Source organism: Aulonocara stuartgranti (genome assembly GCF_965226115.1).
Source record: "Aulonocara stuartgranti genome assembly, chromosome: 18".
Classification (NCBI taxonomy): Eukaryota; Metazoa; Chordata; class Actinopteri; order Cichliformes; family Cichlidae; genus Aulonocara; species Aulonocara stuartgranti.
In genome coordinates this window covers 36,150,010-36,176,384 of record NC_138954.1, presented here as the reverse complement: position 1 = coordinate 36,176,384, position 26,375 = coordinate 36,150,010, and the positions used below count along the sequence as shown (strand labels likewise).

General features: G+C 43.0%; 1 protein-coding gene across 4 annotated transcripts in view; it reads left to right on the top strand.

The window, feature by feature from the left end:
* LOC309694165 (protein NLRC3-like) overlaps nucleotides 1–26,375 on the top strand; it is a 38,363-nt gene that overhangs the window by 7,224 nt on the left and 4,764 nt on the right. The window contains exons 1-9 of one of the 4 annotated variants that reach the window (XM_082514000.1): nucleotides 2,263–2,323; nucleotides 3,666–3,795; nucleotides 4,051–4,152; nucleotides 4,830–4,908; nucleotides 6,112–6,313; nucleotides 6,468–8,268; nucleotides 14,101–14,274; nucleotides 15,279–15,452; nucleotides 24,438–24,611. In XM_082514000.1, coding sequence (XP_082370126.1) covers nucleotides 3,677–3,795; nucleotides 4,051–4,152; nucleotides 4,830–4,908; nucleotides 6,112–6,313; nucleotides 6,468–8,268; nucleotides 14,101–14,274; nucleotides 15,279–15,452; nucleotides 24,438–24,611 — 2,825 coding nt within the window. In that variant the 5' untranslated portion in view covers nucleotides 2,263–2,323; nucleotides 3,666–3,676. Of the gene's footprint in view, nucleotides 1–2,262; nucleotides 2,324–3,665; nucleotides 3,796–4,050; nucleotides 4,153–4,829; nucleotides 4,909–6,111; nucleotides 6,314–6,467; nucleotides 8,269–14,100; nucleotides 14,275–15,278; nucleotides 15,453–24,437; nucleotides 24,612–26,375 lie in introns of those variants that run through there. The other 3 variants (XM_082514001.1, XM_082514002.1, XM_082514003.1) reach the window with 3 other exon arrangements.

The following is a 26,375-nucleotide window of genomic DNA, read 5'->3' as shown; positions in this document are numbered from 1 at the left end:
CCCTGTGGAGCACCAGTGTTCAGTGTGATGGGGATGAGGTGATGCTGCCCAGTCTGACCACTTGGCGTCTGTCAGACAGGAAGCTAAGGATCCAGCTGCAGAGGGAGCTGCTCAGTCCTAGATCCTGCAGTTTCCTGTCCAGCTTCGAGGGAACGATGGTATTGAATGCTGAGCTGTAATCTACAAACAGCATCCTCACATACGTGTCTCTCTTCTCCAGGTGTGACAGGGCAGTGTGTAGTGTCAGGGCTATGGCATCATCAGTGGACCTGTTGTGGCGGTATGCGAACTGTAGAGGGTCCAGTGAGTCGGGTAGTGCAGAGCAGATGAAGTCCCTGACCAGCTTCTCGAAGCATTTGCTTACGATGGGGGTCAGGGCTACAGATGAGTTATTGTGGGTAGGTGGTATTGGCGTGAGTGGTTCAAACTGATGTGCTGGACTTGTGTATGTCCCATGATCGTGGTGATCGCTGGGTGGATGTTGCGGTCTAAGCTCCTGATGTGTGAGGTCCTCCTCTTTCCACAAAGGTGCTTTGGGTAGAGCCACAGATGAGCTTGGATATCCTTTTTTAAGGTATGGTGATGACTGTGCGTCATCTTCAGCAGGAGTATTTTCTTGAATATTTTGCACATATGACTGTCTGTCAATGTAATCTTGAACTCTTCGCTTACAGTCTGCAGGGATGATTGGGAGTTGCCCGCTTTTCTGGGAATTTTGTTCCTCCAGCTGAACCGCTGCCTCTAAGACCTGTGCTTCAGCTGATGCAGCAGCAGCCATTTTCTTCACCTGGAGAATATGCAGCTGTGCTTGGATTTGGGCTTGTTGTTTCATAGCTTCCGCTTCTTGTTCCGCATAAGCCAACTGCGCTTGTGCAGCCTCTGCTTTGGCACGTGCCCTGAGCGCTGCAACGCTTGCTGTTGACCTGTTGGAAAGTTTTGAGCTGGAACAGTATGATCTTGTCTCCAGAGATCCAAGTGTCTCTACCTGCTGGGCTTGGTTAGCTGATGGCTCAGACATTGTGAATACAGTAGCCGCCTTGAATGGTGAAATCTGCTGAATTGTAAGCCTTTTTACTGTTCTGTCCTCACTAGATGTGGGCGTGATTTAGCTTATCCAGTTTGACAGACAGTGAACAGAATGAGAAGAAGAGAATGCTTTGAACTGAGATTCTTCTTTACTTCGATCTGCATCTCCAGTTTACAGGCCATGTTACTGAGGCTTCTTATACATGGTATCCTTTATCCATTTTCATTACTCTCCTTTCTCTTTTCTTTTTGTAAAACTAAATAAACACAAAACAGATAATTACCTTCTCATTCACTGAACATACATAATGTACTAATTGAAACTTAGTTTTCATGACAACCAGCAAAAAACATAAATCTTAAGGTTGCCTAAATTAAACATAAACATCACCTTCAGTTAACTAGCATTATTGATCATAGCAAGTTAGCAAACACATGCTAATATACAGTCGCTAGCACACAAGTAGCTTTACAAATGAGTAATGACCACACAGCTGAAATAGTAACTCAGTATATGCACATTACACATGCATCACAAATCAGATAGTTAAGGTTATAGTATGTAATGAAAACTTACAGGCATGCGTGGGCAAAAGTTTCACCTCCACTGAGCACTTGTAGCAAACTAGCTGGGCATAACAACTTCCCAAGTACCAACTGTGGCCACAAGAGGGTGCCAAATCATACAAACAAAAGCATATTCCCACATTAAAGTTATACCAACACAATAGGTGTGTTGCGATTGCATTTACGAAGCATCCATCGGTCAGTGGTTACACTGAAATCATGCAGTTTGTGCTTTGACCTCCAGAGGGCGACAAATCAGCACAGACAGAGAGCTCCATTCAAACTTTGCTGCCATCAGGAATAATTCTTCAAATATAATCATCAGTGTTTGAGCAGTTCTGATATCAGGGACAATCTAGACATGTGTGACAATACTGAACGTGTCACATGACACACCTTAAACATCATGTGATCCACTCTCAGTCTGCACTTTCATTCATGACTTCAACAGGTTGAAATGAGCTTTGAACAAACATCAGTTCAGTGCTGAAATATTCAAACGCTGCAGGAAGAAGAACAACAAAGTGATGACAGATGTTTGTGCTTCAAACTGGAAAACCAGCAGAAATAAATCACAGCCTGCCAGAGGTTTAGGAGTTTCTGAGGTGCACCTGAACGCAGCATAGTGTTTCAAAGCCCCTGATTGTCTTCAAACGCCGCATTAGGCTGAAAGTTTACTTTCACTTCCTGAACTTCGTGGAGTGGCGCTTGTTGTTGGTGTGAAGAAACTGTAAGTTTGCTTTGTTTCCTCCTTTAACAGTTTGTCTTTAGGAACTTTACTGTTTGTTCAGCTCATGTTTGAGTTCTTCACACAACAAACTGTGTGTGTTTGTATTAAAGTCAGTGTGTAATGTTTCCTGGCTAACATCAGCTGTGTGCAGCTTAGTTCAGCACAAATCTGCCGCTCCATAGTTCACGGTAACGGACTCACAGCTGGACCAACGAGGCCGAGTGTGTCCGCCACTCTGAGCTACGTTCGTGTTTGTGTGCTTGTAGTTTGTACTTTGTGAGTTCACTCAGAGGACGCAGCGTACGTGATGACGTCACAGCCCTTTACCTCCTTTACTGTCACTGTGATTAATATTTACACACCACACGAGACACCTGACAGCATGCTAACGCTAAGCTAAAGCTAAGCTAACGCTAAGCTAGCCAAGAACCCAGAGTGATGTTAAAGCTGAGTAAACACTGACCCCAGACCAGCACCGTGATAAAGTGAGCTGCTGCTGCTGAACCTGAACAGGTAACAAAGTGATGAGCAGTCAGGCTGCAGGTTTCTACCTGTTCATGTTTCCACAGTAGAATCACTTTGAAGTGTCTTTGTGCTGTTTCATCTTTGATTTGTGTTCATAAACACTCAGAGAAACATCACGTGACCTCATCAGGATCTGTGTTGGTGTGTGGGGCTGTACCTCAGCTTTAGATTATGGTGATTATGAGACAGTGTTTCAGCTCATTTTACACAGTAACATGAAAGTACTGTTATGAGGAGTAATGACGTAACATACTCCATTACTTTTAATTAAAGTGTTCTGTGTAATATGTGTAATAATGACTTTTTTGAGTAACTTCATCTCTGTCAATAACAACATTCATACGTGGAATAAAACCACATCAGTGGATCATTGCTGGAGCTGCCTGGACTTCAGTCTTCAGCATCTCAACCAACAGCATCGACATGCTGCTCCAGATGTCTGTGCTCCAGATGTTTGTGCTCAAGTGATCAGACTCACAGTTTCATCCTTGAAATAAGTGTTTATATTGTTGACCCACCATTGATCATGATCAGTGGTGGGTCAGCGACATGCTTTCTTTCCGTCTCAGGTTTAAATATCTGGGACTCTCCACCGTTTGGTTTTAAAACTGAAGAAGCTTCTCGGATGAAACGTCTTCCAGAAACTTAAAGACGTCTCTTTTCTTTCCAAGCTCCTTAGATCACATGACCTGGATGACTGAACCTACAGACATATTGACCTGGTTTCTAGGTCACATGACAGGTCAGAGGTCAGCGACTGTAACTCGGTTACTCCTGTTAATGTGAACTCACTGAGTGTTTGTGGTTTACCTCTCAGACTGACTGAAGATGATGATGGAGGAAGAGGAGGACAGAGCAGAGTCTGCAGGGTCCAGCTGTCCGTCTGTGAGGAGTGACGGGTCCAAAGATCATAATCCAGACTTCAGTGGTGAACCTGGAGCAACGAGGTCAGAGAGCTGAACTCACTGAGTAACAGAAATAATTCTGCACTGACATTATAATCAGTGTTGACTCTGGTTGATTGTCTGACTGTGTTTGTGAGCTGAGAGGAAATGAAAATGAGTTTGTAACAAAAATCAGTTTTGTCCAGTTTTCCTGTAAAAAGCTGAACTCTAATCTAAGAGGATGTTACTGACAGGAAACAGCTGCATTATCTGCAGTCTGTGTGATCACAGCTGCTTCAATCATGTTTGTGTCTGCAGAGGTCAGAGGTCACAGTCTGTAGGGTCCAGCTGTCCGTCTGTGAGGAGTGACCGGTCCAAAGATCAAAATCCAGGCTTCAGTGGTGAACCTGGAGCAACGAGGTCAGAGAGCTGTGATGACTCCTTTACATGTTTGTGTTTCCTGGATAAATATGACCTGAAACATCCTCAGATTGTTACAAAGATTCATTAAAAAGAAAACAATGAAAGAGAAAAGATCCAAATGTTCGACTTGGTCATTTGCTGTTTGAGGACAGTGATGCTCATATCTGTGGGGAAAGTGTGACCTGAGTGGGTTCATGTTTGTCTTTAAAGAACAGCTCTGATGCTCTTTGTGTCTGATCTGTTAAACAGTCTGAGAGGTCACACAGAGACCCAGCAGCTAAAGCCTGGATCATACTGGCTGCTGTTACTCCATCAGGACAACACTGAACCACAGTGCTGTTCATGGAAATCAGTGCAGCTTTACACTGTATCACCAAAGTACTGACTCGTCTGCCTTCACACACATGTAAACTTGAGTGACATCATATTCTGAGTCCACAGCATTTAATATGATGTCAGCCAAGAGTTCAACATATAACAGCTTAAACTGTTCTGAAAAGGTTTTTTCACAGGTTAAAAAGTGTTTACGGGATTTTTAACAGTTCTTTCAGAAGCACATACGTGAGGTCAGACACAGGGAAGCAGCAACACTGACTGAACACAGCTTTTAGAGGCTAAATTCACATTTTAATAATGAAAGTGGCTTCATGTGTGTGTCCATGGTTCATCCACAGAGTGGAGCAGCAGAGCTCAGAGGGTCCCAGTGGTCAGTCTGCCCAGCAGCATCAAACACAGCTGGACTCCATGTTTATGGTCTGTACATGTACAACAACTACTTTATTATTAATATTAATACATTTGTTTATAGGTCCCTTTCAGAACACCAAGGACTCTGTGGACTAAATGACCAAAAGAAACAAACTTTGAAATCAGACGGTGCAAATGTGATCACAGGGAAACGTTTTAAACATCGAGGCTTTAAACAGAAACCAAAGTGAAACAGTTTGTAGTCGAGATCAGTGGGAATGAAGCTGAATAACTGTTTCTTCAATAACTCTGAGAAATAAATGACAAATATGATGGAAATTAGCAGCATTAGCACTTACTAATGATGTGAGTCAACACTCTGCTGTATTCAGACGACCACATTAGGTGGTGTAATGGAAACCAGTGGATCCAGTCCAGTCGTGGCGACCTGTGGCGAGTCGATCTGAGCAGCTACTAATGGAAACGGGGCCATAGATGTGTTTGTGCTTAATAACAGTGAATCACAGGATTTTTACATTACAGTTAAAATCTCATGTTGTTTGTTAAAGTGTGCAGTTCAGGGTGTGTTACTAAAACTGTGGTTTGCTCACTTTCCAAAGACCCAGCCCCCATAAAAAGCAGCCAATCAGCTCTAAGAGTTACACACACGTGTAAACCAGAGCAGCAAATCAGGTCCAAATGTGTTGTTCACAGTGAGTGGATCATCAGTGTGCTGCTATGTTAACATCCTGCAGCAGGATGTGTTTGGTCAGCTGGTTCACATTTCCTCAGGACCTTCTTGATGTGATGTTCTTCTGCCTCCCTGGCTGCTGTGTCTGTGGGGATGGCGTTCGCTCTGTGTTGTAGCGTCCTGATGACGCCCAGTTTGTGCTCCAGTGGATGATGAGAGTCAAACCTTAAATACTGATCTGTATGTGTAAACAGAGTGAACCTTTAAGACCAGCTGTCTGTATGATCAACTCTGTCACCTATAACATCGCCAAGTTTCTGGCTTCGATCATCAACCTGTTGGTAGTTCAGCTCTGAACACCAGTGAAATGTTTCTCCCACTGAAATCGCTGCATTCATATGAACAGAATCAGCGTTTTGGGACCGTGGAGTTGTGGAGAAATTCTCAGTTAATCAGATAAAGTCAAACTTATAATTGGTGAGGAGATCGTGGATGATCTGCTTCTTGATTGTAAAGAAGTGGATGTTGTGTGGACTGAAGTTCAGAGTGGTGGGTCATTCATAAATATTCTGTTCCAGCTGCTGGAGGACAACATCATCACGTTTGTGAAGAACGAGCTGAAGAAGATCCAGAAGGCTCTGAATCCAAATAAGCCCCAGTGCTTGGAGTTTCAGAGGGAGGATGATGAGCAGAGGAGCAGCAGAGAGGCATTTGTGAAGATCACAGTGGACTTCCTGAGGAGAATGAAGCAGGAGGAGCTGGCTGACCGTCTGCAGAGACGTAAGAGGATTTCTTACTTAAGGTTTTAAGCTGTTAGATAAATGAGACACTCATGACACCAGTGTGTTCAGTCATTTCTCAGTGGGTCAGAAAATGTCATCAGCGATTTGTAAAATATGATTGTTGAAGTTGTATTTTTATTATTATTATTCAGAACTTCCAGCTGCTGTTTGTCATCGTAAACTTAAGTCTAAGCTGAAGAAGAAGTTCCAGTGTGTGTTTGAGGGCATCGCTAAAGCAGGAAACCCAACCCTCCTGAATCAGATCTACACAGAGCTCTACATCACAGAGGGAGGGACTGCAGAGGTCAATGATGAACATGAGGTCAGACAGATTGAAACAGCATCCAGGAAACCAGACAGACCAGAAACAACCATCAGACAAGAAGACATCTTTAAAGCCTCACCTGGAAGAGATGAACCAATCAGAACAGTGCTGACAAAGGGAGTGGCTGGCATTGGGAAAACAGTCTTAACACAGAAATACAGCCTGGACTGGGCTGAAGACAAAGCCAACCAGGACATCCAGTTCATATTTCCATTCACTTTCAGAGAGCTGAATGTGCTGAAAGAGGAAAAGTTCAGCTTGGTGGGACTTGTTCATCACTTCTTTACTGAAACCAAAGAAGCAGGAATCTGCAGCTTTGAAGACTTCCAGGTTGTGTTCATCTTTGATGGTCTGGATGAGTGTCGACTTCCTCTGGACTTCCACAAAACTACAATCCTAACTGACCCTAGAAAGTCCACCTCAGTGGATGTGCTGCTGATAAACCTCATCAGGGGGAAACTGCTTCCCTCTGCTCGCCTCTGGATAACCACACGACCAGCAGCAGCCAATCAGATCCCTCCTGTCTGTGTTGACATGGTGACAGAGGTCAGAGGGTTCACTGACCCACAGAAGGAGGAGTACTTCAGGAAGAGATTCAGAGATAAGAAGCAGGCCAGCAGGATCATCTCCCACATCAAGACTTCAAGAAGCCTCCACATCATGTGCCACATCCCAGTCTTCTGCTGGATCACTGCTACAGTTCTGGAGGATGTGCTGGAAACCAGACAGGGAGGACAGCTGCCCAAGACCCTGACTGAGATGTACATCCACTTCCTGGTGGTTCAGGCCAAAGTGAAGAAGGTCAAGTATGATGGAGGAGCTGAGACAGATCCACACTGGAGTCCAGAGAGCAGGACGATGATGGAGTCTCTGGGAAAACTGGCTTTTGATCAGCTGCAGAAAGGAAACCTGATCTTCTATGAATCAGACCTGACAGAGTGTGGCATCGATATCAGAGCAGCCTCAGTGTACTCAGGAGTGTTCACACAGATCTTTAAAGAGGAGAGAGGACTGTACCAGGACAAGGTGTTCTGCTTCATCCATCTGAGTGTTCAGGAGTTTCTGGCTGCTCTTCATGTCCATCTGACCTTCATCAACTCTGGACTCAATCTGCTGGAAGAACAACAAACAACCTCCAAGAAATCTAAATTATTTAACAAACCAAAACTTCAATCTCTCCACCAGAGTGCTGTGGACAAGGCCTTAGAGAGTCCAAATGGACACCTGGACTTGTTCCTCCGCTTCCTCCTGGGTCTTTCACTGCAGGCCAATCAGACTCTCCTACGGGGTCTGCTGACACAGACAGGAAGTAGCTCACAGACCAATCAGGAAACAGTCCAGTACATCAAGGAGAAGCTCAGTGAGAATCTGTCTGCAGAGAAAAGCATCAATCTGATCCACTGTCTGAATGAACTGAATGATCGTTCTCTAGTGGAGGAGATCCAACAGTCCCTGAGATCAGGACGTCTCTCCACAGATAAACTGTCTCCTGCTCAGTGGTCAGCTCTGGTCTTCATCTTACTGTCATCAGAAAAAGATCTGGATGTGTTTGACCTGAAGAAATACTCTGCTTCAGAGGAGGCTCTGCTGAGGCTGCTGCCAGTGATCAAAGCCTCCAACAAAGCTCTGTGAGTAAACATGTGATCAGGCTTTATTTATAACATAAACAGTATCATGTGTGATGGACCCTTAAAAACTTAAACATATTTTTTTACATGATCATCAGCACTAAATACAGTATATTATAGTTAATGTTTGATGGCAGCAGTAAATGTCAGAGTGTCTTAAACATATCTGGGTGTCAGCTTTTATCAAAGTCACGTCCAGAATCATCCTGTAAGTAAATTTCTTTATACAGCAGCTTTCACAGGTCAAAAACCACAAAGTGCTTTACAATAGAAACAGGCAATAAAAACACAGAAGATAAAAACATTAAACAGCAAACACTGAACATCATACAGCCTAAAACTAGTTAAAGGCCACTCTGAATACTAGAGTCTGAATAAATGAGTTAGTGGGACCAGTAAAAGCCTTTGACTGGAAGATCTCAGATGTGAGAAGAGCTGTAGGATTGTAGAAAGTCAGAAACATAAACTGGGACTAAAAGTAAGGACTAAAACTTTAAATAACGCCTAAAATGAACTGGTTACCAGTGTGAAGAGATTAAACTGGAGTAATGTCCAGTCTAATGTGCTGGTTAAAAGCCTCGCAGCATGATTCTGTACTGACTGAAGATAAGATAAGATAAGATAAGATAAGTCTTTATTGTCATTGCACAGTCATACATAGTACAGTAGTACAATGAAATTGGAAAAACTGTCCTACGTCGGCACTACATATAACACAACATGACACGATATGACACATCACAACGTAACAAACAACACAACACAGTATATTAACTTAGTATAAAAAAGAAGAATAAGTGTATGTGTATTGCACACTGTTATTATTGCACATTAATTATTATTGCACCTTGTTATAAATATAAATATTATTGTTATCGTTTTAAACATTGTAAACTCCCCCTAAAAAGTCCAGGGAGGTATCCAGTCAGGTCAGCTATTTACATTGATCAGGGCTGTTGCCCTGTTGTAAAAGCTGTCCTTGAGTCTATTTGTTCGGGACCTCAGCAGCCTGAACCTCCTGCCAGACGGCAGCAGCTTAAACACCCGGTGTCCTGGGTGTGTGCAGTCCCGTAGGATGCTGCGTGCCCTCTTGAGACAGCGAGTGCTGTACAGGTCCTTCAGGGAGGGAAGAGGATGTCCAATGATTTTTTGGGCCATGTTGATGACCCTCTGGAGTGCCTTTCTGTGTGCTGTGGTGCAGCTGGAGAACCACACACCGATGCAATATGTCAGCACACTTTCAATGGAGCAGCGGTAGAAGACGGTCAGCAGCTCCTTCTTCAGGTCCATTTTTCTGAGGATTCTCAGAAAGTGGAGACGCTGTTGGGCCTTCTTTAAGACCGCAGTGTTAGAGCTCCATTGGAGGTCTGTGTCTATGTGCACACCCAGAAACTTGAAACTGGAGACCCTTTCCACGCACTCCCCGTTGATGCTGACAGGCTGCAGCTCGGACTTCCTCCTTCTGAAGTTAACTACCAGTTCTTTTGTCTTGGTGGTATTGAGGTCCAGGTTGTTGTCTGCACACCAATCTGACAGCCTCTGAACTTCAGCTCTGTATGCAGTCTCATCTCCCCCTGAGATGAGCCCCACCACAGTGGTATCATCTGCAAACTTGATGACTGTGTTGTCTGGGTGGGAACTAACACAGTCATGTGTGTACAGAGTGTACAGTAGGGGACTCAGTACACAGCCTTGTGGAGAGCCGGTGCTGAGGCTGAGGGCTGAGGAAAGATGAGGCCCCACTCTAACTCTCTGTACACGGTCTGAGAGGAAGTCTCTGATCCAGCGGCAGGTGGTGGAAGGAAGTCCAATTTCCAGCAGTTTATCTATTAGTCTGTCCGGGAGTATCGTATTGAAAGCAGAGCTAAAGTCAACAAAGAGCAGCCTGGCGTAACGGCCCTGCACTTCCAGGTGAGAGATGGTGGTGTGGAGCGTTGTAGCAATGGCATCTTCAGTTGATCTGTTAGCTCTGTATGCAAACTGGAGCGGGTCGAGTGTGGGTGGCAGGCAGGACATGATGTGACGTCGGACCAGTTTCTCAAAGCACTTCATTATAACAGGTGTTAGAGCAACTGGTCGGTAGTCGTTGAGGCTGCTAATGTTAGTACGCTTTGGCAGTGGGACAATTGTGGCTGACTTTAGGCACGGCGGGATGCAGGACTGGGACAGTGAAGTGTTGAAGATCTTAGTGAAGACCCCAGCCAGCTGGTCTGCACACTCTTTTAGGACCTTTGCGGTTACCCCATCTGGTCCGGTGGCCTTCCTGGGGTTCACTGCCCTCAGTGTGCGCCTCACCTCATATTCCTGCACTATGAGGCTTGGGCTGCTGCTGTCCGATGTTTTTGCTGCTGCTGCCTCTGGTCCCTTCACCTCAAAGCGTGCGAAGAAGTGGTTCAGCTCCTCTGCAAGCTCCGCGTTACCCTCAGTCAACGTGGTATTACCAGGTTTGTAGTTGGTTAAGTGCTGAACTCCCTGCCATACCTGTCGTGAGTTGTTGGTGGTGAAGTGGTCTTCGATCCTTCTCTTGTACGCTGCCTTGGCCTCTCTGATGCCTCTTTTCAACTCAGATCTGGCTGCACTGTACTGCGTACCATCACCGGATCTAAAAGCGGCGTCACGTTGCTTCAGCAGGACCTGGACCTCTTTAGTCATCCAGGGTTTCTGGTTGGAATACACCCGGAGACGTTTGTCCACAGTGACACTGTTGACACAGAAGTTAATATATGAGAGCACTGATGTTGTGTGCTCTTCAAGGTCCTGATGTTCGAACACGCTCCAGTCCGTGTTTTCAAAACAGTCCTGCAGCTGATGTGATGCACCTTCTGGCCAGGTTTTCACAGTTTTTGTGACTGGGGGGGCTCTTCTCCTAATGGGAGTGTATGCAGGGATCAACAGCATGGACATGTGGTCTGACAAACCTAGATGTGGTAGAGGGGTTGCTCTGTAGCCTTTTTGGATGTTGCTGTAGGCTTTATCCAATGTGTTTTTCCCCCTCGTTGCACATTTAATATGCTGTTCAAATCTGGGGAATACTGACCTTAAATCAGCATGGTTGAAGTCCCCAGCTATAATGTGCACTGCGTTTGGATGGGAGTTCTGCTGGTTGCTTATTGTCTTGTGCAGCTCCTCCATGGCAGAGTTAGCATTAGCATCGGGTGGTACATACACGGCCGTTACCATGACAACAGTAAACTCGCGAGGTGAAGACGTTCAAAGACTGTGATGGAGCCATAGGTGATCAACTCCCTCATTGCTCCTCTGGTCTTATTGCTCTGCATCAGTGCACTGCTCAGCTGAAGATGAGTTCACTTCTATATGTTACAATCTGCCTCACCAGTACAGCTCCAAGGATCTGCAGCTGCTGAATCAATTATATTCCTCGTGTTTCTTCTGGTTTCCTGTTGTTAGATCTGCATGCTTGATTGTTTTTCAATCTCTCCAATGTCGTGCACTTTGATTTCCGACTGTACACAGTCTGTGAACCATGACAATTTGTGACAGAATGCAATGATCAGTGAGGACCCGGAGGACACTGACATTTACACTGTGCAGAATGAGACTTGAGACTTTATCTCACTGCTTTGTGGACGACTGATGGAAGGACTAATCACTATATCTGCTTTAATTGAACGAATTTCCATTTCACTGGTTCAGTCTCCCAGAATCTCTCAATCATACCTTGACCTTTTCCTAGAGTAACTAACCCTCACTCACCAGGATATGAGCCAGCCTTCCCTCTCATTGCTACATACTTACAGTCTTGCCTATCACCTAGGGCTGCACGATTAATCATTAGAAAATCCCGATCTCGATTCATACTTGTGTGCGATCTCATTTCCAAATGACAACGATTTAAAAAAAAAAAAAAAAAAAAAACGACGATTGTACCGCATTTTGATCCGGGACGTAATCTGCATGAAAACAAGCGCTCACTCTTCCTGCTCAACAAATGACAAGGGCGGAGCCTTATACCACGTGATACAGAAGCTGTGCCGTGTGATGCTAAAATTAGCGGGAAAAACAACGGAGAGCACGTCAGGGATGACGAGAAAGTGACAGGAGAAAATCCGTCCCGGTCAACCACCCAAACATCAATAACGGGAACCTTATACAGCGCTTCCCTATACACGTCGAACTCGCGCAGGCACAAAGAAATTACGGAGGCTATCACTTATCACCTGACCAAAGATATGGCTCCCATCAACACTGTGCAAAACGAGGGATTTAGGAAAACGATCAACACCCTAGACAAACACTACACAGTGCCGTCCCGCAACTATTTTTCTATTGTTGCACTACCTGCTCTGTACACGCAGCGTCGAGCAACGGTGGAGACAGAATTTCAAGCAGTACAACATTTTGTTGTTTTTATGTTTATTTATTGTTTTTATGTTCAGTCTCAACTGTTACGAAGTTGATGTGCAGTTAATAAGTGCAATAAATAGGGATGGGTATCGTTTAGGTTTTATCCGATACCGGTGCCAAACCGGTACTTTTGAAACGGTGCCGGTGCTCAAACGGTGCTCAAACGGTGCTTAAAGAATGGAGAACACAAACTTTGTCCAAAAACCTCTCATGTTCAGCTGTTTTTTTGTAAAAAGATAACAATGTGTGCCTTTCCTGCAGCTATGGGGCATATATGGTATCACTCTTGACTGGAAGCAGTGCTTAAACAATGGAAAAAACACAAACTTTGTCCAAAAACCTCTCATGTTTAACTGTTTTCCACTTTTTCTTTGGTCATTTTAGCCTTTTTGGCCAGGGTGAAGGGAGTATCTGCCATCAAACAAGAAGACAGCCGCATGTAGCTATGATGATGTTTGCTAGTTCACCTTACATGCATTAATGTAATAACGTGGTTAGCCTACTCAACGTAAATTACACACGAACAACATTAGACTACTCACGCAGAGAAGAACGGCTGCTGCTGCATCATCATCCTCATCATTTCTGCTACACTGGCAGGGCTAGGGGCCAGGACTCTCCTCTTCGGGTTTTTGGGGGATGTTGCTAACTCCGGGTCGATAACAGGCACCACACCCGCAGTAGATGCGCTCGGTGTGAGGTCTCGCAGCAAGCTATCAAATACGGCGCATTTCTTGGCTTTTAAAAAAAACGCTATGCGTCACCAGGTGTTTCATCAGATTCGAGGTGTTACCTCCTTTGACAGTATCACAGTATCAGCTTAAAGCACTTGTTGCTGCTGAGTTTGCATCTTTTGCTGTGAAGTACAGCCAGACTTTGACCGCTTTGCCTTGGACATTTTTAATCTGTAGCTCTGCTCTAACAGAACGTACGTACCCGGCCCCGCCTACTATCCTCGGAAACGTAAAATGATTGGCTAGAAGTGTATCACAGCTCAGGAAAATAAAGCACCGAAATAAAGCACCGAAATGTGCGCTGCTTTTCGGTCTGGTTACTACCGTTTATGTCAGAACCGGTGCCATCATGGCACTGGACACCGGTACCCATCCCTAGCAATAAATATTTATACTGGAAAAGAAAATCGTGAGAGAATCGTGATCTCAATTCTAAGCCAAAAAATCGTGATTCTCATTTTATGCAAAATCGTGCAGCCCTACTGTCACCTGTTCACAGAATGAGTCATCACTTGTTTTTGTTTAGCATTTAATGAACAAGTTCCAGGTCTTTATATTTACACAGGGAACATTTTTAAACTAAAACGTTTTTTAGCCATAAATAGTAATGCACACTGACATTTGTCTTTCTTTCAAAGGTTCAACACAAGAAGTGATTTAAATTAATCACAAACAGTTTGTTATCAAATGACAATTTTTCAGATTATGTCTTTATTTTGTTTTTGTTTTTTAGGCTGAGTGTCCCTGATCTCTCTGAAAGAGGGTATGAAGCTCTGTCCTCAGTTCTCAGCTCCCAGTCTTCTACACTGAGAGAGCTGGACTTAAGTAACAACAACCTGCAGGATCCAGCAGTGGAGTTTCTTTCTGCAGGACTGAGAAGTCCACACTGTAAACTGAATACTCTGAGGTGAGATCAAGTTATGTTGTGCTTTTCATGAATTGACAGAATTAACCAATAAGAAGCCACTAAATGGGGAAAAAAGTCAGTTAAACTTCTGTAATAGTTTTATGTTAGTGTCATCTCTTAGTGTTGACTAGGGCTGCATGATTTTGCATAAAATGAGAATCACGATTTTTTGGTTTAGAATTGAGATCACGATTCTCTCACGATTCTCTTTTCCAGTATAAATATTTATTGCACTTATTAACTGCACATCAACTTCGTAACAGTTGAGACTTAACATAAAAACAATAAATAAACATAAAAACAACAAAATGTTGTACTGCTTGAAATTCCGTCTCCACCGTTGCTCGACGCTGCGTGTACAGAGCAGGTAGTGCAACAATAGAAAAATAGTTGCGGGACGGCACTGTGTAGTGTTTGTCTAGGGTGTTGATCGTTTTCCTAAATCCCTCGTTTTGCACAGTGTTGATGGAGCCATATCTTTGGTCAGGTGATAAGTGATAGCCTCCGTAATGTCTTTGTGCCTGCGGGAGTTCGACGGGTATAAGGAAGCGCTGTATAAGGTTCCCGTTATTGATGTTTGGGTGGTTGACCGGGACGGATTTTCTCCTGTCACTTTCTCGTCATCCCTGACGTGCTCTCCGTTGTTTTTTCCTGCTAATTTTAGCATCACACGGCAGCTTCTGTATCACGTGGTATAAGGCTCCGCCCTTATCATTTGTTGAGCAGGAAGAGTGAGCGCTTGTTTTCATGCAGAGTACGTCCCGGATCAAAATGCGGTACAATCGTCGTCTTTTTTTTTTTTTTTTTTAAATCGTTGTCATTTGGAAATGAGATCGCACACAAGTATGAATCGAGATCGCGATTTTCTAACGATTAATTGTGCAGCCCTAGTGTTGACCTAGTGTTGCAATAAACAGGATTTATTGCAAAAAATCTAAAAACTCTTTAGTGCACCCTCATTGCAATTTAATAACAGTGTTTAATGTTTATGTGTCATTTTTCAGACTGAGTCACTGTAAGCTCTCAGAGAGAGGCTATGAAGCGCTGTCCTCAGCTCTCAGCTCCCAGTCCTCTAGTCTGAGACAGCTGGACCTGAGTAACTCTGACCTGCAGGATTCAGGAGTGAAGTTTCTGTCTGCTGGAGTGAAGAGTCCACGCTGTAAAATGGAAACTCTCAGGTCAGGATTTAAAATGTTCCACCGATGATCATGTTAAACCTGATTTCTATTACTGCATAAACAGTCAATTGATTTGAAAAAAGTCTTAATGTAGAAATTAGCGTCTGGGGTTTTTAGTGATATTTGTTCACTTTCTGTCTTTCATTTGCAATGAAATGTCCCATCTGCTCCTCTGAGTCCAAATTCTTTATTTTAGCAGTGCTTCATCCACCAAACCTTCTAGTTCGATTCCTGTATTCTGAAGGTTTTTACAGAGCTGTTTGTTCAGATATCAGAATTTGATTTTCAGAAAATTTTAGTAATAAAAATATGATCAATTGATTATTTCTGACTGAAAAGATGAAATATATATTTGGTCATAGTGATATGACTCATTGCCTCACTTAAACATAAAATGTAAACAAAAATTCAAAACAATAGATTAATATAAAACTGAATTTGACTGTTGAGCTTAAAGTGAGCTTGAATGTTATTCACTTCCCGTTTTATTTTGGTAGTTATCGTCTCTGGTTTTTACTTTTACTTCCTCCCCCGACATTGTCTACATTAGTTTCAGCTGTAGAAGATTTATTGACTGTTTGATTTGTCACTTTTTTTAAAACTATAATTGTTGACTTATAAACTATTGCTAAAATGTATTTTTATTAAAATACCAAATAATTTATTACTTTATCATCTAATTAGATTATAATTCTGTAAATAGGGGAGATAGTGTGGTCTATGTGGGTTGTCTTCAGGTACTCTTCCTCCCACAGTCCAAGAACATGCATGCAAGGTTAACTGGAGATGTGTGATTGTGAGCATAAATTGTCTGTCTCTGTGTTTACCTGGCTACATCACCATGGTTACTGATGCTGAACCAATAACCTGGTCTGGATCAGGTTATGTTCAGAGTTTTTGTTTAAAATCAACTGAAGTGCCTCGTTTTCACTGATTCTTTCATTTACAGGAAGCTTTAAGTGTGATATAGAGTCAGTTAGGGTTGCAAAGGGGTGGAAAATTTCCGGTAAATTTCCAAAAAGTTTCTGGTAAATTTCCATGGTAAGTTAAGCTTGGGAATTTTGGAAATATTCCATATTGGAAACTTTCCATGGAAATAATGGGAATTATGGAAATTAATGGGAATTTAGGAGAACTAACTGGGAATATATTATTTCCAAGCATAAATATAAACAGAAATCATAAGAAAACCTCCATGCAAAATGTTTTCAACAGATATTTCAACAGATTTATTTGTAAGTACAGTAGAATAGAACACGTTTCAATAACTTGTTTCATGGATGAATAAAAACAGAAATGTTGAGTTCAATATTACCATCCCCTAACCCCGCTCATTCAAAAATGCCCCCTGTCCAAAAATCTCCACAAAGTCCCATTCAAAAGGTTAAATGAAAAATGCCACTTATCCTCCAAAACGTCCCATTAAACATGCAAATCTTCCTTCAAGCAATCCTCTTTTCTCATTTTTGCTCAGTCAATAGACTCTTCCTGGACCTCATCATCATCCAACAACATGTCCACTTCCTCAGCATCCAACTCTGAGTCTTCCTCTTCAGTGTCACTTTCCAGCCTTGTTGAGGATGGCTCTGTGTCAGGCTCAAAGAGCCGTAGGTTTGCCCGAATGCCGACCAGCTTTTCCACTCTCACATTTGTGAGCCTGTTGCGAACCTTTGTGTGGGTGTTGCCAAACAGTGACCAGTTGCGCTCGGAGGCGGCTGATGATGGTGGGATTTGGAGGAGGATGGAGGCTACAGGTGCAAGGGCCTCAGATTCACATAGTCCCTTCCACCAGGTGGCTGCAGATATGTGCTGGCATGACTGCCATATTCCATCCCCTTTCCAAAGGCCTTGCTTTGTTCGATACTTTGCCAAACTGCCTAGAAGTTTGCCTTTATCGAGACCCAGGTGGTCAGACATGGCTGTAATGACCGCATAGGCACCGTTGATCTCTTCCCCAGAAAGTATGCCCTTGTCATATTTGGGGTCCAGCATGTATGCTGTTGCATGCACTGGCTGCATGAAGCCAGTGCATGCTCCCTCTGCTGTTCCAATGACTTGACCACAGCCGTTTCCTCTGCTTTCAGTAGTAGGGAAGTGGGCAGAATTGTCTGGATTTCTTCTTTGAGTTCTGCAAAAAGGCACTGGACATCTGACAAGATGTCACCATCCCCCTCTATCTTTGCTATTGCTGCTGCAATAGGTTTGAGGATTTTCCTGCTGCTAGATACTCTTTCCCAGAACACATCATCCAAGATGACCTTCTTGATGTCACTGTCGATGCCTACAGACTGGGATATGGCCATCTCTTGCAGAGACTCCTTTCCCTCCAGAAGGCTGTCAAACATGATAACAACACCACCCCATCGCGTTATGCTGGGAAGCTTCAGTGTAGTACTCTTGTTCTTTTCCTTTTGCTTTGACAGAAATGTAGCGGAAGTTACTTGTTTGCCTTTAACATATTTCAGAACTTGCTTCACTCTCTTATTCAGAGTGTCCATTGTTTTTAGTGCCATTATGTCTTTTAGGAGAAGGTTTAGTGTATGGGCTGCACAGCCAATAGTAGTTATATGTGGGTAGGTCTCCTCCACATGTGCCCAGGCAACCTTCATGTTGGCTGCGTTGTCAGTGACCAGTGCAAAAACTTTATCTGGTCCAAGGTCATTGATGATCACTTTTAGCTCATCTGCAATGTATTGGCCTGTGTGTCCGTTTTCCTTTGTGTCTACACTCTTGTAGAACACAGGCTGAGGAGTGGTGATTATGTAGTTAATAATTCCTTGTCCCCTGATATTGGACCATCCATCAGTGATGACTGAAATACAGTCAGCTTGGTCAATGGTCTGTTTCACCTTTGCTTGAACTCGACTGAACTCTTCATCCAGTAGATGAGTAGACAATGCATGTCTGGTTGGGGGAATGTATGCTGGTCGGAGAACATTCAAAAATCTCTTCCAGTACACATTGGATGTCAGCATCAGGGGTGAGCCAGTTGCATAGATTGCACGAGCGAAACACTCATCTGCGTTTTTCTGGCTAGTGTCATCCATAAAATCAAAGAATCCTCCGATGCCAGAGGGACCAGGAGCTGATGAGTGGGTATCTGACTCTGATACAGCTGAAACAGATTCATTTTCCCCTTGAGTGGAACTCCTGGCTGCTGCATGTGTTGGGCCTTGAGGAATTTTTTTGCACTTTGCAATGTGCTGCTGCATTTTTGTGGCATTCTTCACGTACGTCTTATCACAATATTTACACATATATACAGGTTTACCTTGTACATTAGCTGGTGTAAAATGTCTCCACACATAGCGCATGTGGCATTTTTCTGTAAAATAAAACAAGAGCTTGTAAAAATGCTAATGCAATGCAAGAGATCGTAATAATACAATTGCAATATGATAATAAACAGATATAAATAGTAAGGCTAGCTAAACAACTGGAATGATCTTCAAAACAAAACAGCCAAATGAGGAAGCTAGCATCTTCTTTATGTTATACTAGCTATGGCTTATTTAGCATCTAACAGATGCTAGCATTTTATTTAGCATCTTATCAGATTGCTATCTATAGGATTAATACATTTTATGTGATATTCACAATTTAAACATTTAATGAATATATTTTCCCATAATATCATCAAAACTTACCTCACTTGTTAAGTCCACAGGCTCAAATGTGTGCCTTCAATACTCTTTGTCCTTCAGGCTCAAAAGTGTGGTCCATGTGTACATGTGATGGAGGCATGCACAGTGCCAGTAGGTGGTCTCAATAGCCATGCAGCAAGCATGTGCTCTGTACATGTGATTAAGGAATGGCATGGATATTCAAGTGTATTTGAATTGCATTTGTTTGTTTTTGTCAATATTATGCTAAAATATACTTTGCTCAACTATATTTAAGTTCCCTAAGAAGAGCCAACCTTCAATTTTGAAAATTCCCAGTTTATTCCCATAAATTCCCGTTAATTCCCGTTTATTCCCATGGAAAGTTTCCATCTTTGAAAATTCCGGGAATTTTGCAACCCTAGAGTCAGTCATATCTGACTAATGTCAGTGAATGAGGCCCAGCTGTAAAGTCACAGCAGTCACACTGTATGTGTCTCATTGTCACTGGAGTTTAGGCTCCATGCATCCAGCTGGTGCTGCAGAAAAAGTAGAAATGTTTCTGTTTGGTTCTAATGCTGAGTCTCTTTTACAAAGATAGCACTGCAGCTAATCCTGCTCATGTAGCCAGTTAGTAAAAACTCAAGTCACTGTCAGACACAGCAGACATTTATTGATAATCTCACTGTATGTGGTCTTTTAGCGCCTCCTAGTTGTGAACATGTGGAGTGGTGTTAGTCTGGGTGACGAGTGTAACTGTTGAGTGAGAAAGACTGTGGTCGTGTCCAAATTCATGGGCTGCTTCCTCCTGAGCACCCGGCCTTCGCGGTCTACGTGGGCCGGGTCCTCAGAAGGTCGGGTAGGCCGGAAGTAAACGGCCGTGAAATTGGACGGTCTAGCCTTCTGATTAGCGTCACTGCTGTCTCGGTGGAGTTTAATAAACTCGGCCGTCTGCTCCTTGCTATCTAAAATATAACAGGACACTGGTGTAAATTGTTGACCATCTCACACGTCTGTTTAATCAGTTTTCTGTTTGACGTTTATTCAGTTGTGTAAAAACCAAGGACGAACCCACCCGGGGGATTCATAGTTTTATTTTATCTAATCTGATAACTTTAATCTCAGCCAAACCGATTTACTCACGAACAAATAAAACACTGAAAAAGCCAAACAATGACATTTTTAGGTTGTCTAAGTGAATTATATATTACTTTTAACCTGATTAGCGAAAGTCTGCGGTGATCTGAAAATGATGTGCCGGGAGTTGTGCCGTTCTCGGCCGCATCAGTGACCCTCGAGCTCCCGGCTAGCTGTCGAGCTGGTGGGTAGCAGACGTCTCCGAAAACGTCGAAGCACTTTTGCAAATATGCGATATCTTGATAAACCGAGCAGATATTTGATGTTTACACAACTACTTTCTCGCCTGAAAATATGTTAAAAGTTTTGTGACCCAGAAAGATTAATAAGAGTAAATTTAAATCTTAGTAGCGGTCGCCATTACCAGAAACTGGAGTTTGGCTGGGCCGCAATATGAATTCTGGGATATGGTGGGCCACGAAGGACACACCCGACCCATCCTTCAAATTCGGGGAAAAGGAGGACGCATTTGTCGGCTGCATTCGGAGGAGTCCACGAATTTGGACAGCCTTCGGCGCGTCGCTGTGACGTTATCGGTCTACAAATGCGGCTCAGGAGGAAGCAGCCCATGAATTTGGACACACCGAGCATGCGTGCTGGTAGCACCTTAGCCACAGCTTGAGTGTGGAGGAGAAGCTGAAAAAGAAGGTTTTCTAGTTTGTAAGGAGGAAAAAAACTGAGAGGAATAAGTTAAAGAGAGGCTGGAGAGTAACACAGAGCAGCAATGAATGCTGCTCACACAATTTAGACAGTTTAGCATTAAATGTTCGAGTGAGTTAGCTCCCAGCTAACTAGCAAACCAGCTAACTAGCAAACCAGCTAACTGCACCCACAAGCTGCGACTGCGTCTTTCTAACAAGAGCGTCAGACACTCAGACTGGTTTTCTTTGTGGATGATGATTTATTCTCACTGATCCTTCATGATGATGCTGCCATCCACCCACTGCTCCTAGCAGTGTTGCCAACTCCTCAGTAAGGAAAATTGCTATTGGCTGTCCTAAAAGTTGCTGGAAGTCGCTGAATGACGTCATCGCCTAATTTGGATAAATGGTCATGCTAATGTAATTGTAACGTACGTTGTAGGAGAGAAAAATAACATCGTGGAAGCGACATAACGTGAGTAAAAAACGTCCTGGAATGCATTTAAATAAATAAATCATAGTTCTGTCTGTAACTATTACAACACTCTCACCACATTTGTTAACAATTCTCTCAACAAATGTGTTTCTCCTCGTTCTTTGTTATCCAGCTGAGACTTTGGGTATAAATGTGTCATAAACAGGAGAAAGCAGTGCAGGTTCAATGTAATCAAACCTCAGACTGAGTTCAAAATCATCACCTGTCCCTGATACCACGTCAGCACCAGAACCATGATGTGTTTACTCACATTTAAAAAGGTGGAGGTCAGTGTGAATGGACTGTTGTCATTGGTCTGAATGTGCCTCTATAAACATGTGCTCTTCATTATTGATGTTTTCCTAATGAACAGAAAATGAGACTTAATAAAATCCTCTGACTGTTGTTGGAGCAGGTTGGGTCCTGGGTTTGAGTCCCCCGCTGAACCACAGGGGCTTCTAGCTTTGTTTCACAGTGTATAGAACAACAAATAAAACCAAATCTCAAAAAAACGCATCAAACTTTGAGGGTTGAACCAAGGATGAGGAAGCAGACTCGGCCCCAAACAGCTGGATATATGGATGTTACCACAGCAACCACAGCAGTGTGCTCTCAGTATATTTAGTTGTATAAAGGTGTTTGTGGTGTGTTGCAGCTGAAGCAGCCTCATGTATGTTGACACAGGGAGAAAATAGTGTGAGGACACTGTTCACAGCAGTCACAGCTCGCTGCCTTCAACAGTCTCTTCCTTCCTTGTTTGGATGTCACTGATATCATCTTCTGCTCTCACACTGACCACCTGTTGGAGCTAACATGCTAACATGGAAGCAGCAGGTATGCCACCTGTGGCAGCTGAGGTCACGTGATCTGAGTGTTTGAACCACACGTTGGAGCAGCGTTTCCAAACATCTGCACTTCAGAAGCTCCAAAGTGTGGAAACGTCACTGTGGAGCATCCCAAGAGATTTTCTTGCCTCTGCAAAGCTAAGCTTGCAAACAGCACCATAGTTTGTCAATCCCAACCAATCAGAGCGCTCCTTATGTCACGTCACATGACGCGTGTGTTTACCTCTTTGATTAGCACCCAAAGAACTAAAGAAAGGCTAAAAGGACGTTCAGCCAATCAAATCCCTCCTAGGAACAGGAAGTCTAGAGAGGAAATGGAGCAGAGAAGGAGAATCACCAGTTTAAATGTCTGAGTTTTAAACTGGTGACCCTGTAAAGAGGCTTTTATTGACTCTGTTTTCTTTACAGCTTTTTTCACCATTTAAACTGTTTAATATCAGATTTAGAAATAACTTTTGGACAGTTGTTGTACATTTCCACTAAAATGTGACACAAATAATGACTTTCTGACTTTACTTTGGACTAATCTAACGACTCAGCCTAGCTATGTTGGACTTGGTGTGGAAGCAGCTCCCAGTTTGAGTTCAGGAGACAGACACCCTCTACTTTGAAGATCAGCTTCAAACTTTCCTTTTTGATAAAGCTTATAGTTCGAGCTGGATCAGGTGACCCTGAACCATCCCTTAGTTATGCTGCTATAGGCTCAGGCTGTTGATGATGCTCTGCTTTCTTCTCCACTCCCCTCTTTTCACTCCTGATGCTTTTATATGTCACGACTGCATGTCCTTAACTTTTGTGTCTCTCTGAGCTCATCTCTTCTCTTTCCCCTCACCCTGCAACCAGTCATGGTAGATTTTTTTGAAGCTGAGCTTTGCTCTCTTCAGTTGGGTGTCTTCCCTGCTGCCTTTAAAACGGCGGTGGTGAGGCCCCTTCTGAAGAAGAGCAATTTGGATTGTAATGATTTTAATAACTACAGACCTGTATCCAACTCACCATTTTTAAGTAAAATCTTAGAAAAACTTGTTTTTACTCAGATTACTGATTTTCTCAATGATAGACAGATCCTGGAGATATTCCAGTCTGGATTTAGGGTGAACCACAGCACAGAGACGGCTCTCCTAAAGGTTTTAAATGATCTTAGATGTAACTGGGACGCCCAAAAGCTCTCAGTCCTGGTGCTGCTGGATCTAAGCGCAGCCTTTGATACAGTAGACCACGCTATTCTTTTAAACAGACTGAAACACATGGTGGGCCTCTCTGGTGCTGTACACAACTGGTTCACTTCCTATCTCTCTGACAGATCTTTTATGGTGAGTATGGATACATGCTCCTCTAAGATCCATAAAATGACATGTGGTGTGCCTCAAGGGTCGGTTCTAGGCCCTGTACTTTTTAATTTGTATATGTTGCCTCTCGGCAGTGTCATCAGGAGGCATGGAGTGAACGTCCACAGTTACGCTGATGACACGCAGCTGTACATCTCCGTGTCTCCTGATGACACCAGACCAATGGATGCCCTTTTTAACTGTATCTTGGATATAAGATCTTGGATGGCAGAAAACTTTTTACAGCTTAACCAGGACAAAACTGAAGTTTTAATTGTCGGTCCTGAGGCTCAGAGAGAGAAACTCTTGTCTAAATTACAGGCATTTTCACTATGTCCTTCGCTACAAGTGAAAAACCTGGGTGTTATTTTTGACTCTGAGCTTGGTTTTATCCCACATGTTAAACATGTAACTAAAATTGGATTTTATCATCTAAAAAATATAGCCAGAGTCGCCCTATTCTCTCTCGGGCCAACACGGAGATGCTGATGCATGCTTTTATTACCAGTCGCATTGATTACTGTAATGCCCTGCTCTCTGGTCTTCCTAAGAAGAATATTTCAACTTTACAACTTTTACAAAACTCGGCAGCTCGTGTGCTTTTAACCATGTAAAGCACTTTGTGCTATATCTTTGTATGAAAAGTGCTTTATAAATAAAGATTGATTGATAGATTCTCCTCCAGGAGCCTGTTTTCACTGGGAGGATCGTTGTGTCAAAGGGAGTTCTTCCTTCCCACCATCACCAAGTGCTGCACACAGTGGATTGTCTGGTTTTTGGGGCTTTCTCTCTAATATTGGAGGCCTTACACTGTTAAACAGCTTCAGACGACTGTTGTTGTCTGTTGGGAATTGTCACTTTTAAATAAAGTTACATTGAATGGATGTAAATGGATAGATGTTATTGTGACAAACAGAAAATGATCTTTAAAAGATAGATTGTTGTTTTGTGTGTCTGCAGTCTGTCAGGCTGTCTGATCACAGAGAAAGGCTGTACTTCTCTGGCCTCAGCTCTGAGCTCCAACCCCTCCCATCTGAGAAAGCTGGATCTGAGCTACAATCATCCAGGTGACTCAGGAATGAAGCTGTTGTCGTCTGGACTGAAGGATCCAGGCTGGAGACTGGACACTCTCAGGTATGGAGAGAATGTCTGATAGAGGAGGACAAGCTGGAAACATTTCCTGTGTCCTTCACTCACTTCCTGTTTGTTTCCTGCAGATGAGACATGAACAATCACACATGCAGGAATATTTTCAGGGACAGACACACTAGTCTAGCTGGATAGTACGTGGATATTTATGTAGGGGGTCTCCAAGGAGTCTGTTTGCAGGAACATTAATGATAACTGATAAGTCATGTTGAGAGTTTCCTTAAAAGTAGACCTACAGTTAGGTCCATAAATATTTGGACAGAGACAACATTTTGTAACTTAAGTTTTTAAAAATCTCAGTGACGAACCAATTTCAGTGACCAAAAACGCCGTTTACGTGTGGACGAAAGGTGCAAACGCATAGAAAAATCTGCGTTTTCAAAAATACCCGGGTACGTGTGGACGTAGCCTAAGGATCAAACCTCTATCATTATGCAATCGATTATAGAACTCTAAGCATATATGAGTAAATATTTCTAAGCATAAATGACAATCAACAATATAAACCTTACAGCTGGTTTTAATAACAGAATTTATTTGTTTCTCAAATGAGAAAGAGCTATCGAGAAACACTCCTAAATCTTTAGTTGTTAACTTTTCCAGTGGGCCAAGGTCAACATTATCTGCTAATGCTAAATAGGCTGCCGTTATTAACTAACGCTAATTTGATGCGAATTAGCATTATGCACTAATGTTAACACTTACTTTTTAACAATGTGAACGGCTAATGCTAACATTACAACAATGTTGTAATGCTAGGGTAAGCATTACAACATTGTTGTAATGCTTACCCTAGCATTACAACAATCTGAGCTGCTAATGCTAAGTAGGCTGCCATTAGCACCTACGTCTAATTCAAGGCAGATACGCATTAGAACCTAATGCTCATATCGTTTTCCTTTACTTTATAACAACGTGAGCAGCTACTGCTAAATAGACTGCTGTTATTAGCTATCCACCAAAAATATCCACCAGGGTGGATATTTTCGAAAACTCAGTTTTTGCATTTACGTGTGGACGAGAAAAATGGAGAAAACGCAGAAAACGCAGCGTCAAAGGTGTGCGCCTTTTTTGACGTCACACTGTGCGCCACGTTATTGTTTGGGTGAAATGAATTTCTACAATACTGTTACTGTTAATTCTACTCTCTGCAGTGTTTAAATGCTTACATATACACACACAGTTACTGTCCGTCCACACATACGACTCGGTTCTGCTTCTATGCCCCAGCTTTGTTTACTTTTTCCCACCAAGGCTTCTAGACTTCTGATTGGCCAACATTTCTACAGGTTAGGAATATAGCGCCACCTGCTGCTTTGGCATGTTCCTGGCAGCGTTTTCCTTCATTTCTGCCTTTATGTGTGGACGGGATTATTTTTTAAAACGAAAACGGAAAATCTCCGTTTTCAAAAATACCCGTGTACGTGTGGACGTAGCCTCAGTAGTCTGTAAAGACTCTGTGTGCCTTCCAGAGTGCTCTGGCATGCACACACACCTTAAGGTCATGAGAGAGGTCGTACCTTCTCTTACTGATTTATGGTTTAGGAGAACACCTGCTCTGTGTCTGGTTAAGTATAAGAGCCCTTTGTTAGGGGGACCGCTGGACTCTTAGCACCAGCTTTGGGGTCACAGGGTCACATCTGGAACACACACAGACACACACGCTATGCACAGACTGGTACTCTTTGTTCATACCTGTGTAAGACGTCACATGTTAATGAACTTGTGCATATTCATGTAAGCTCAATA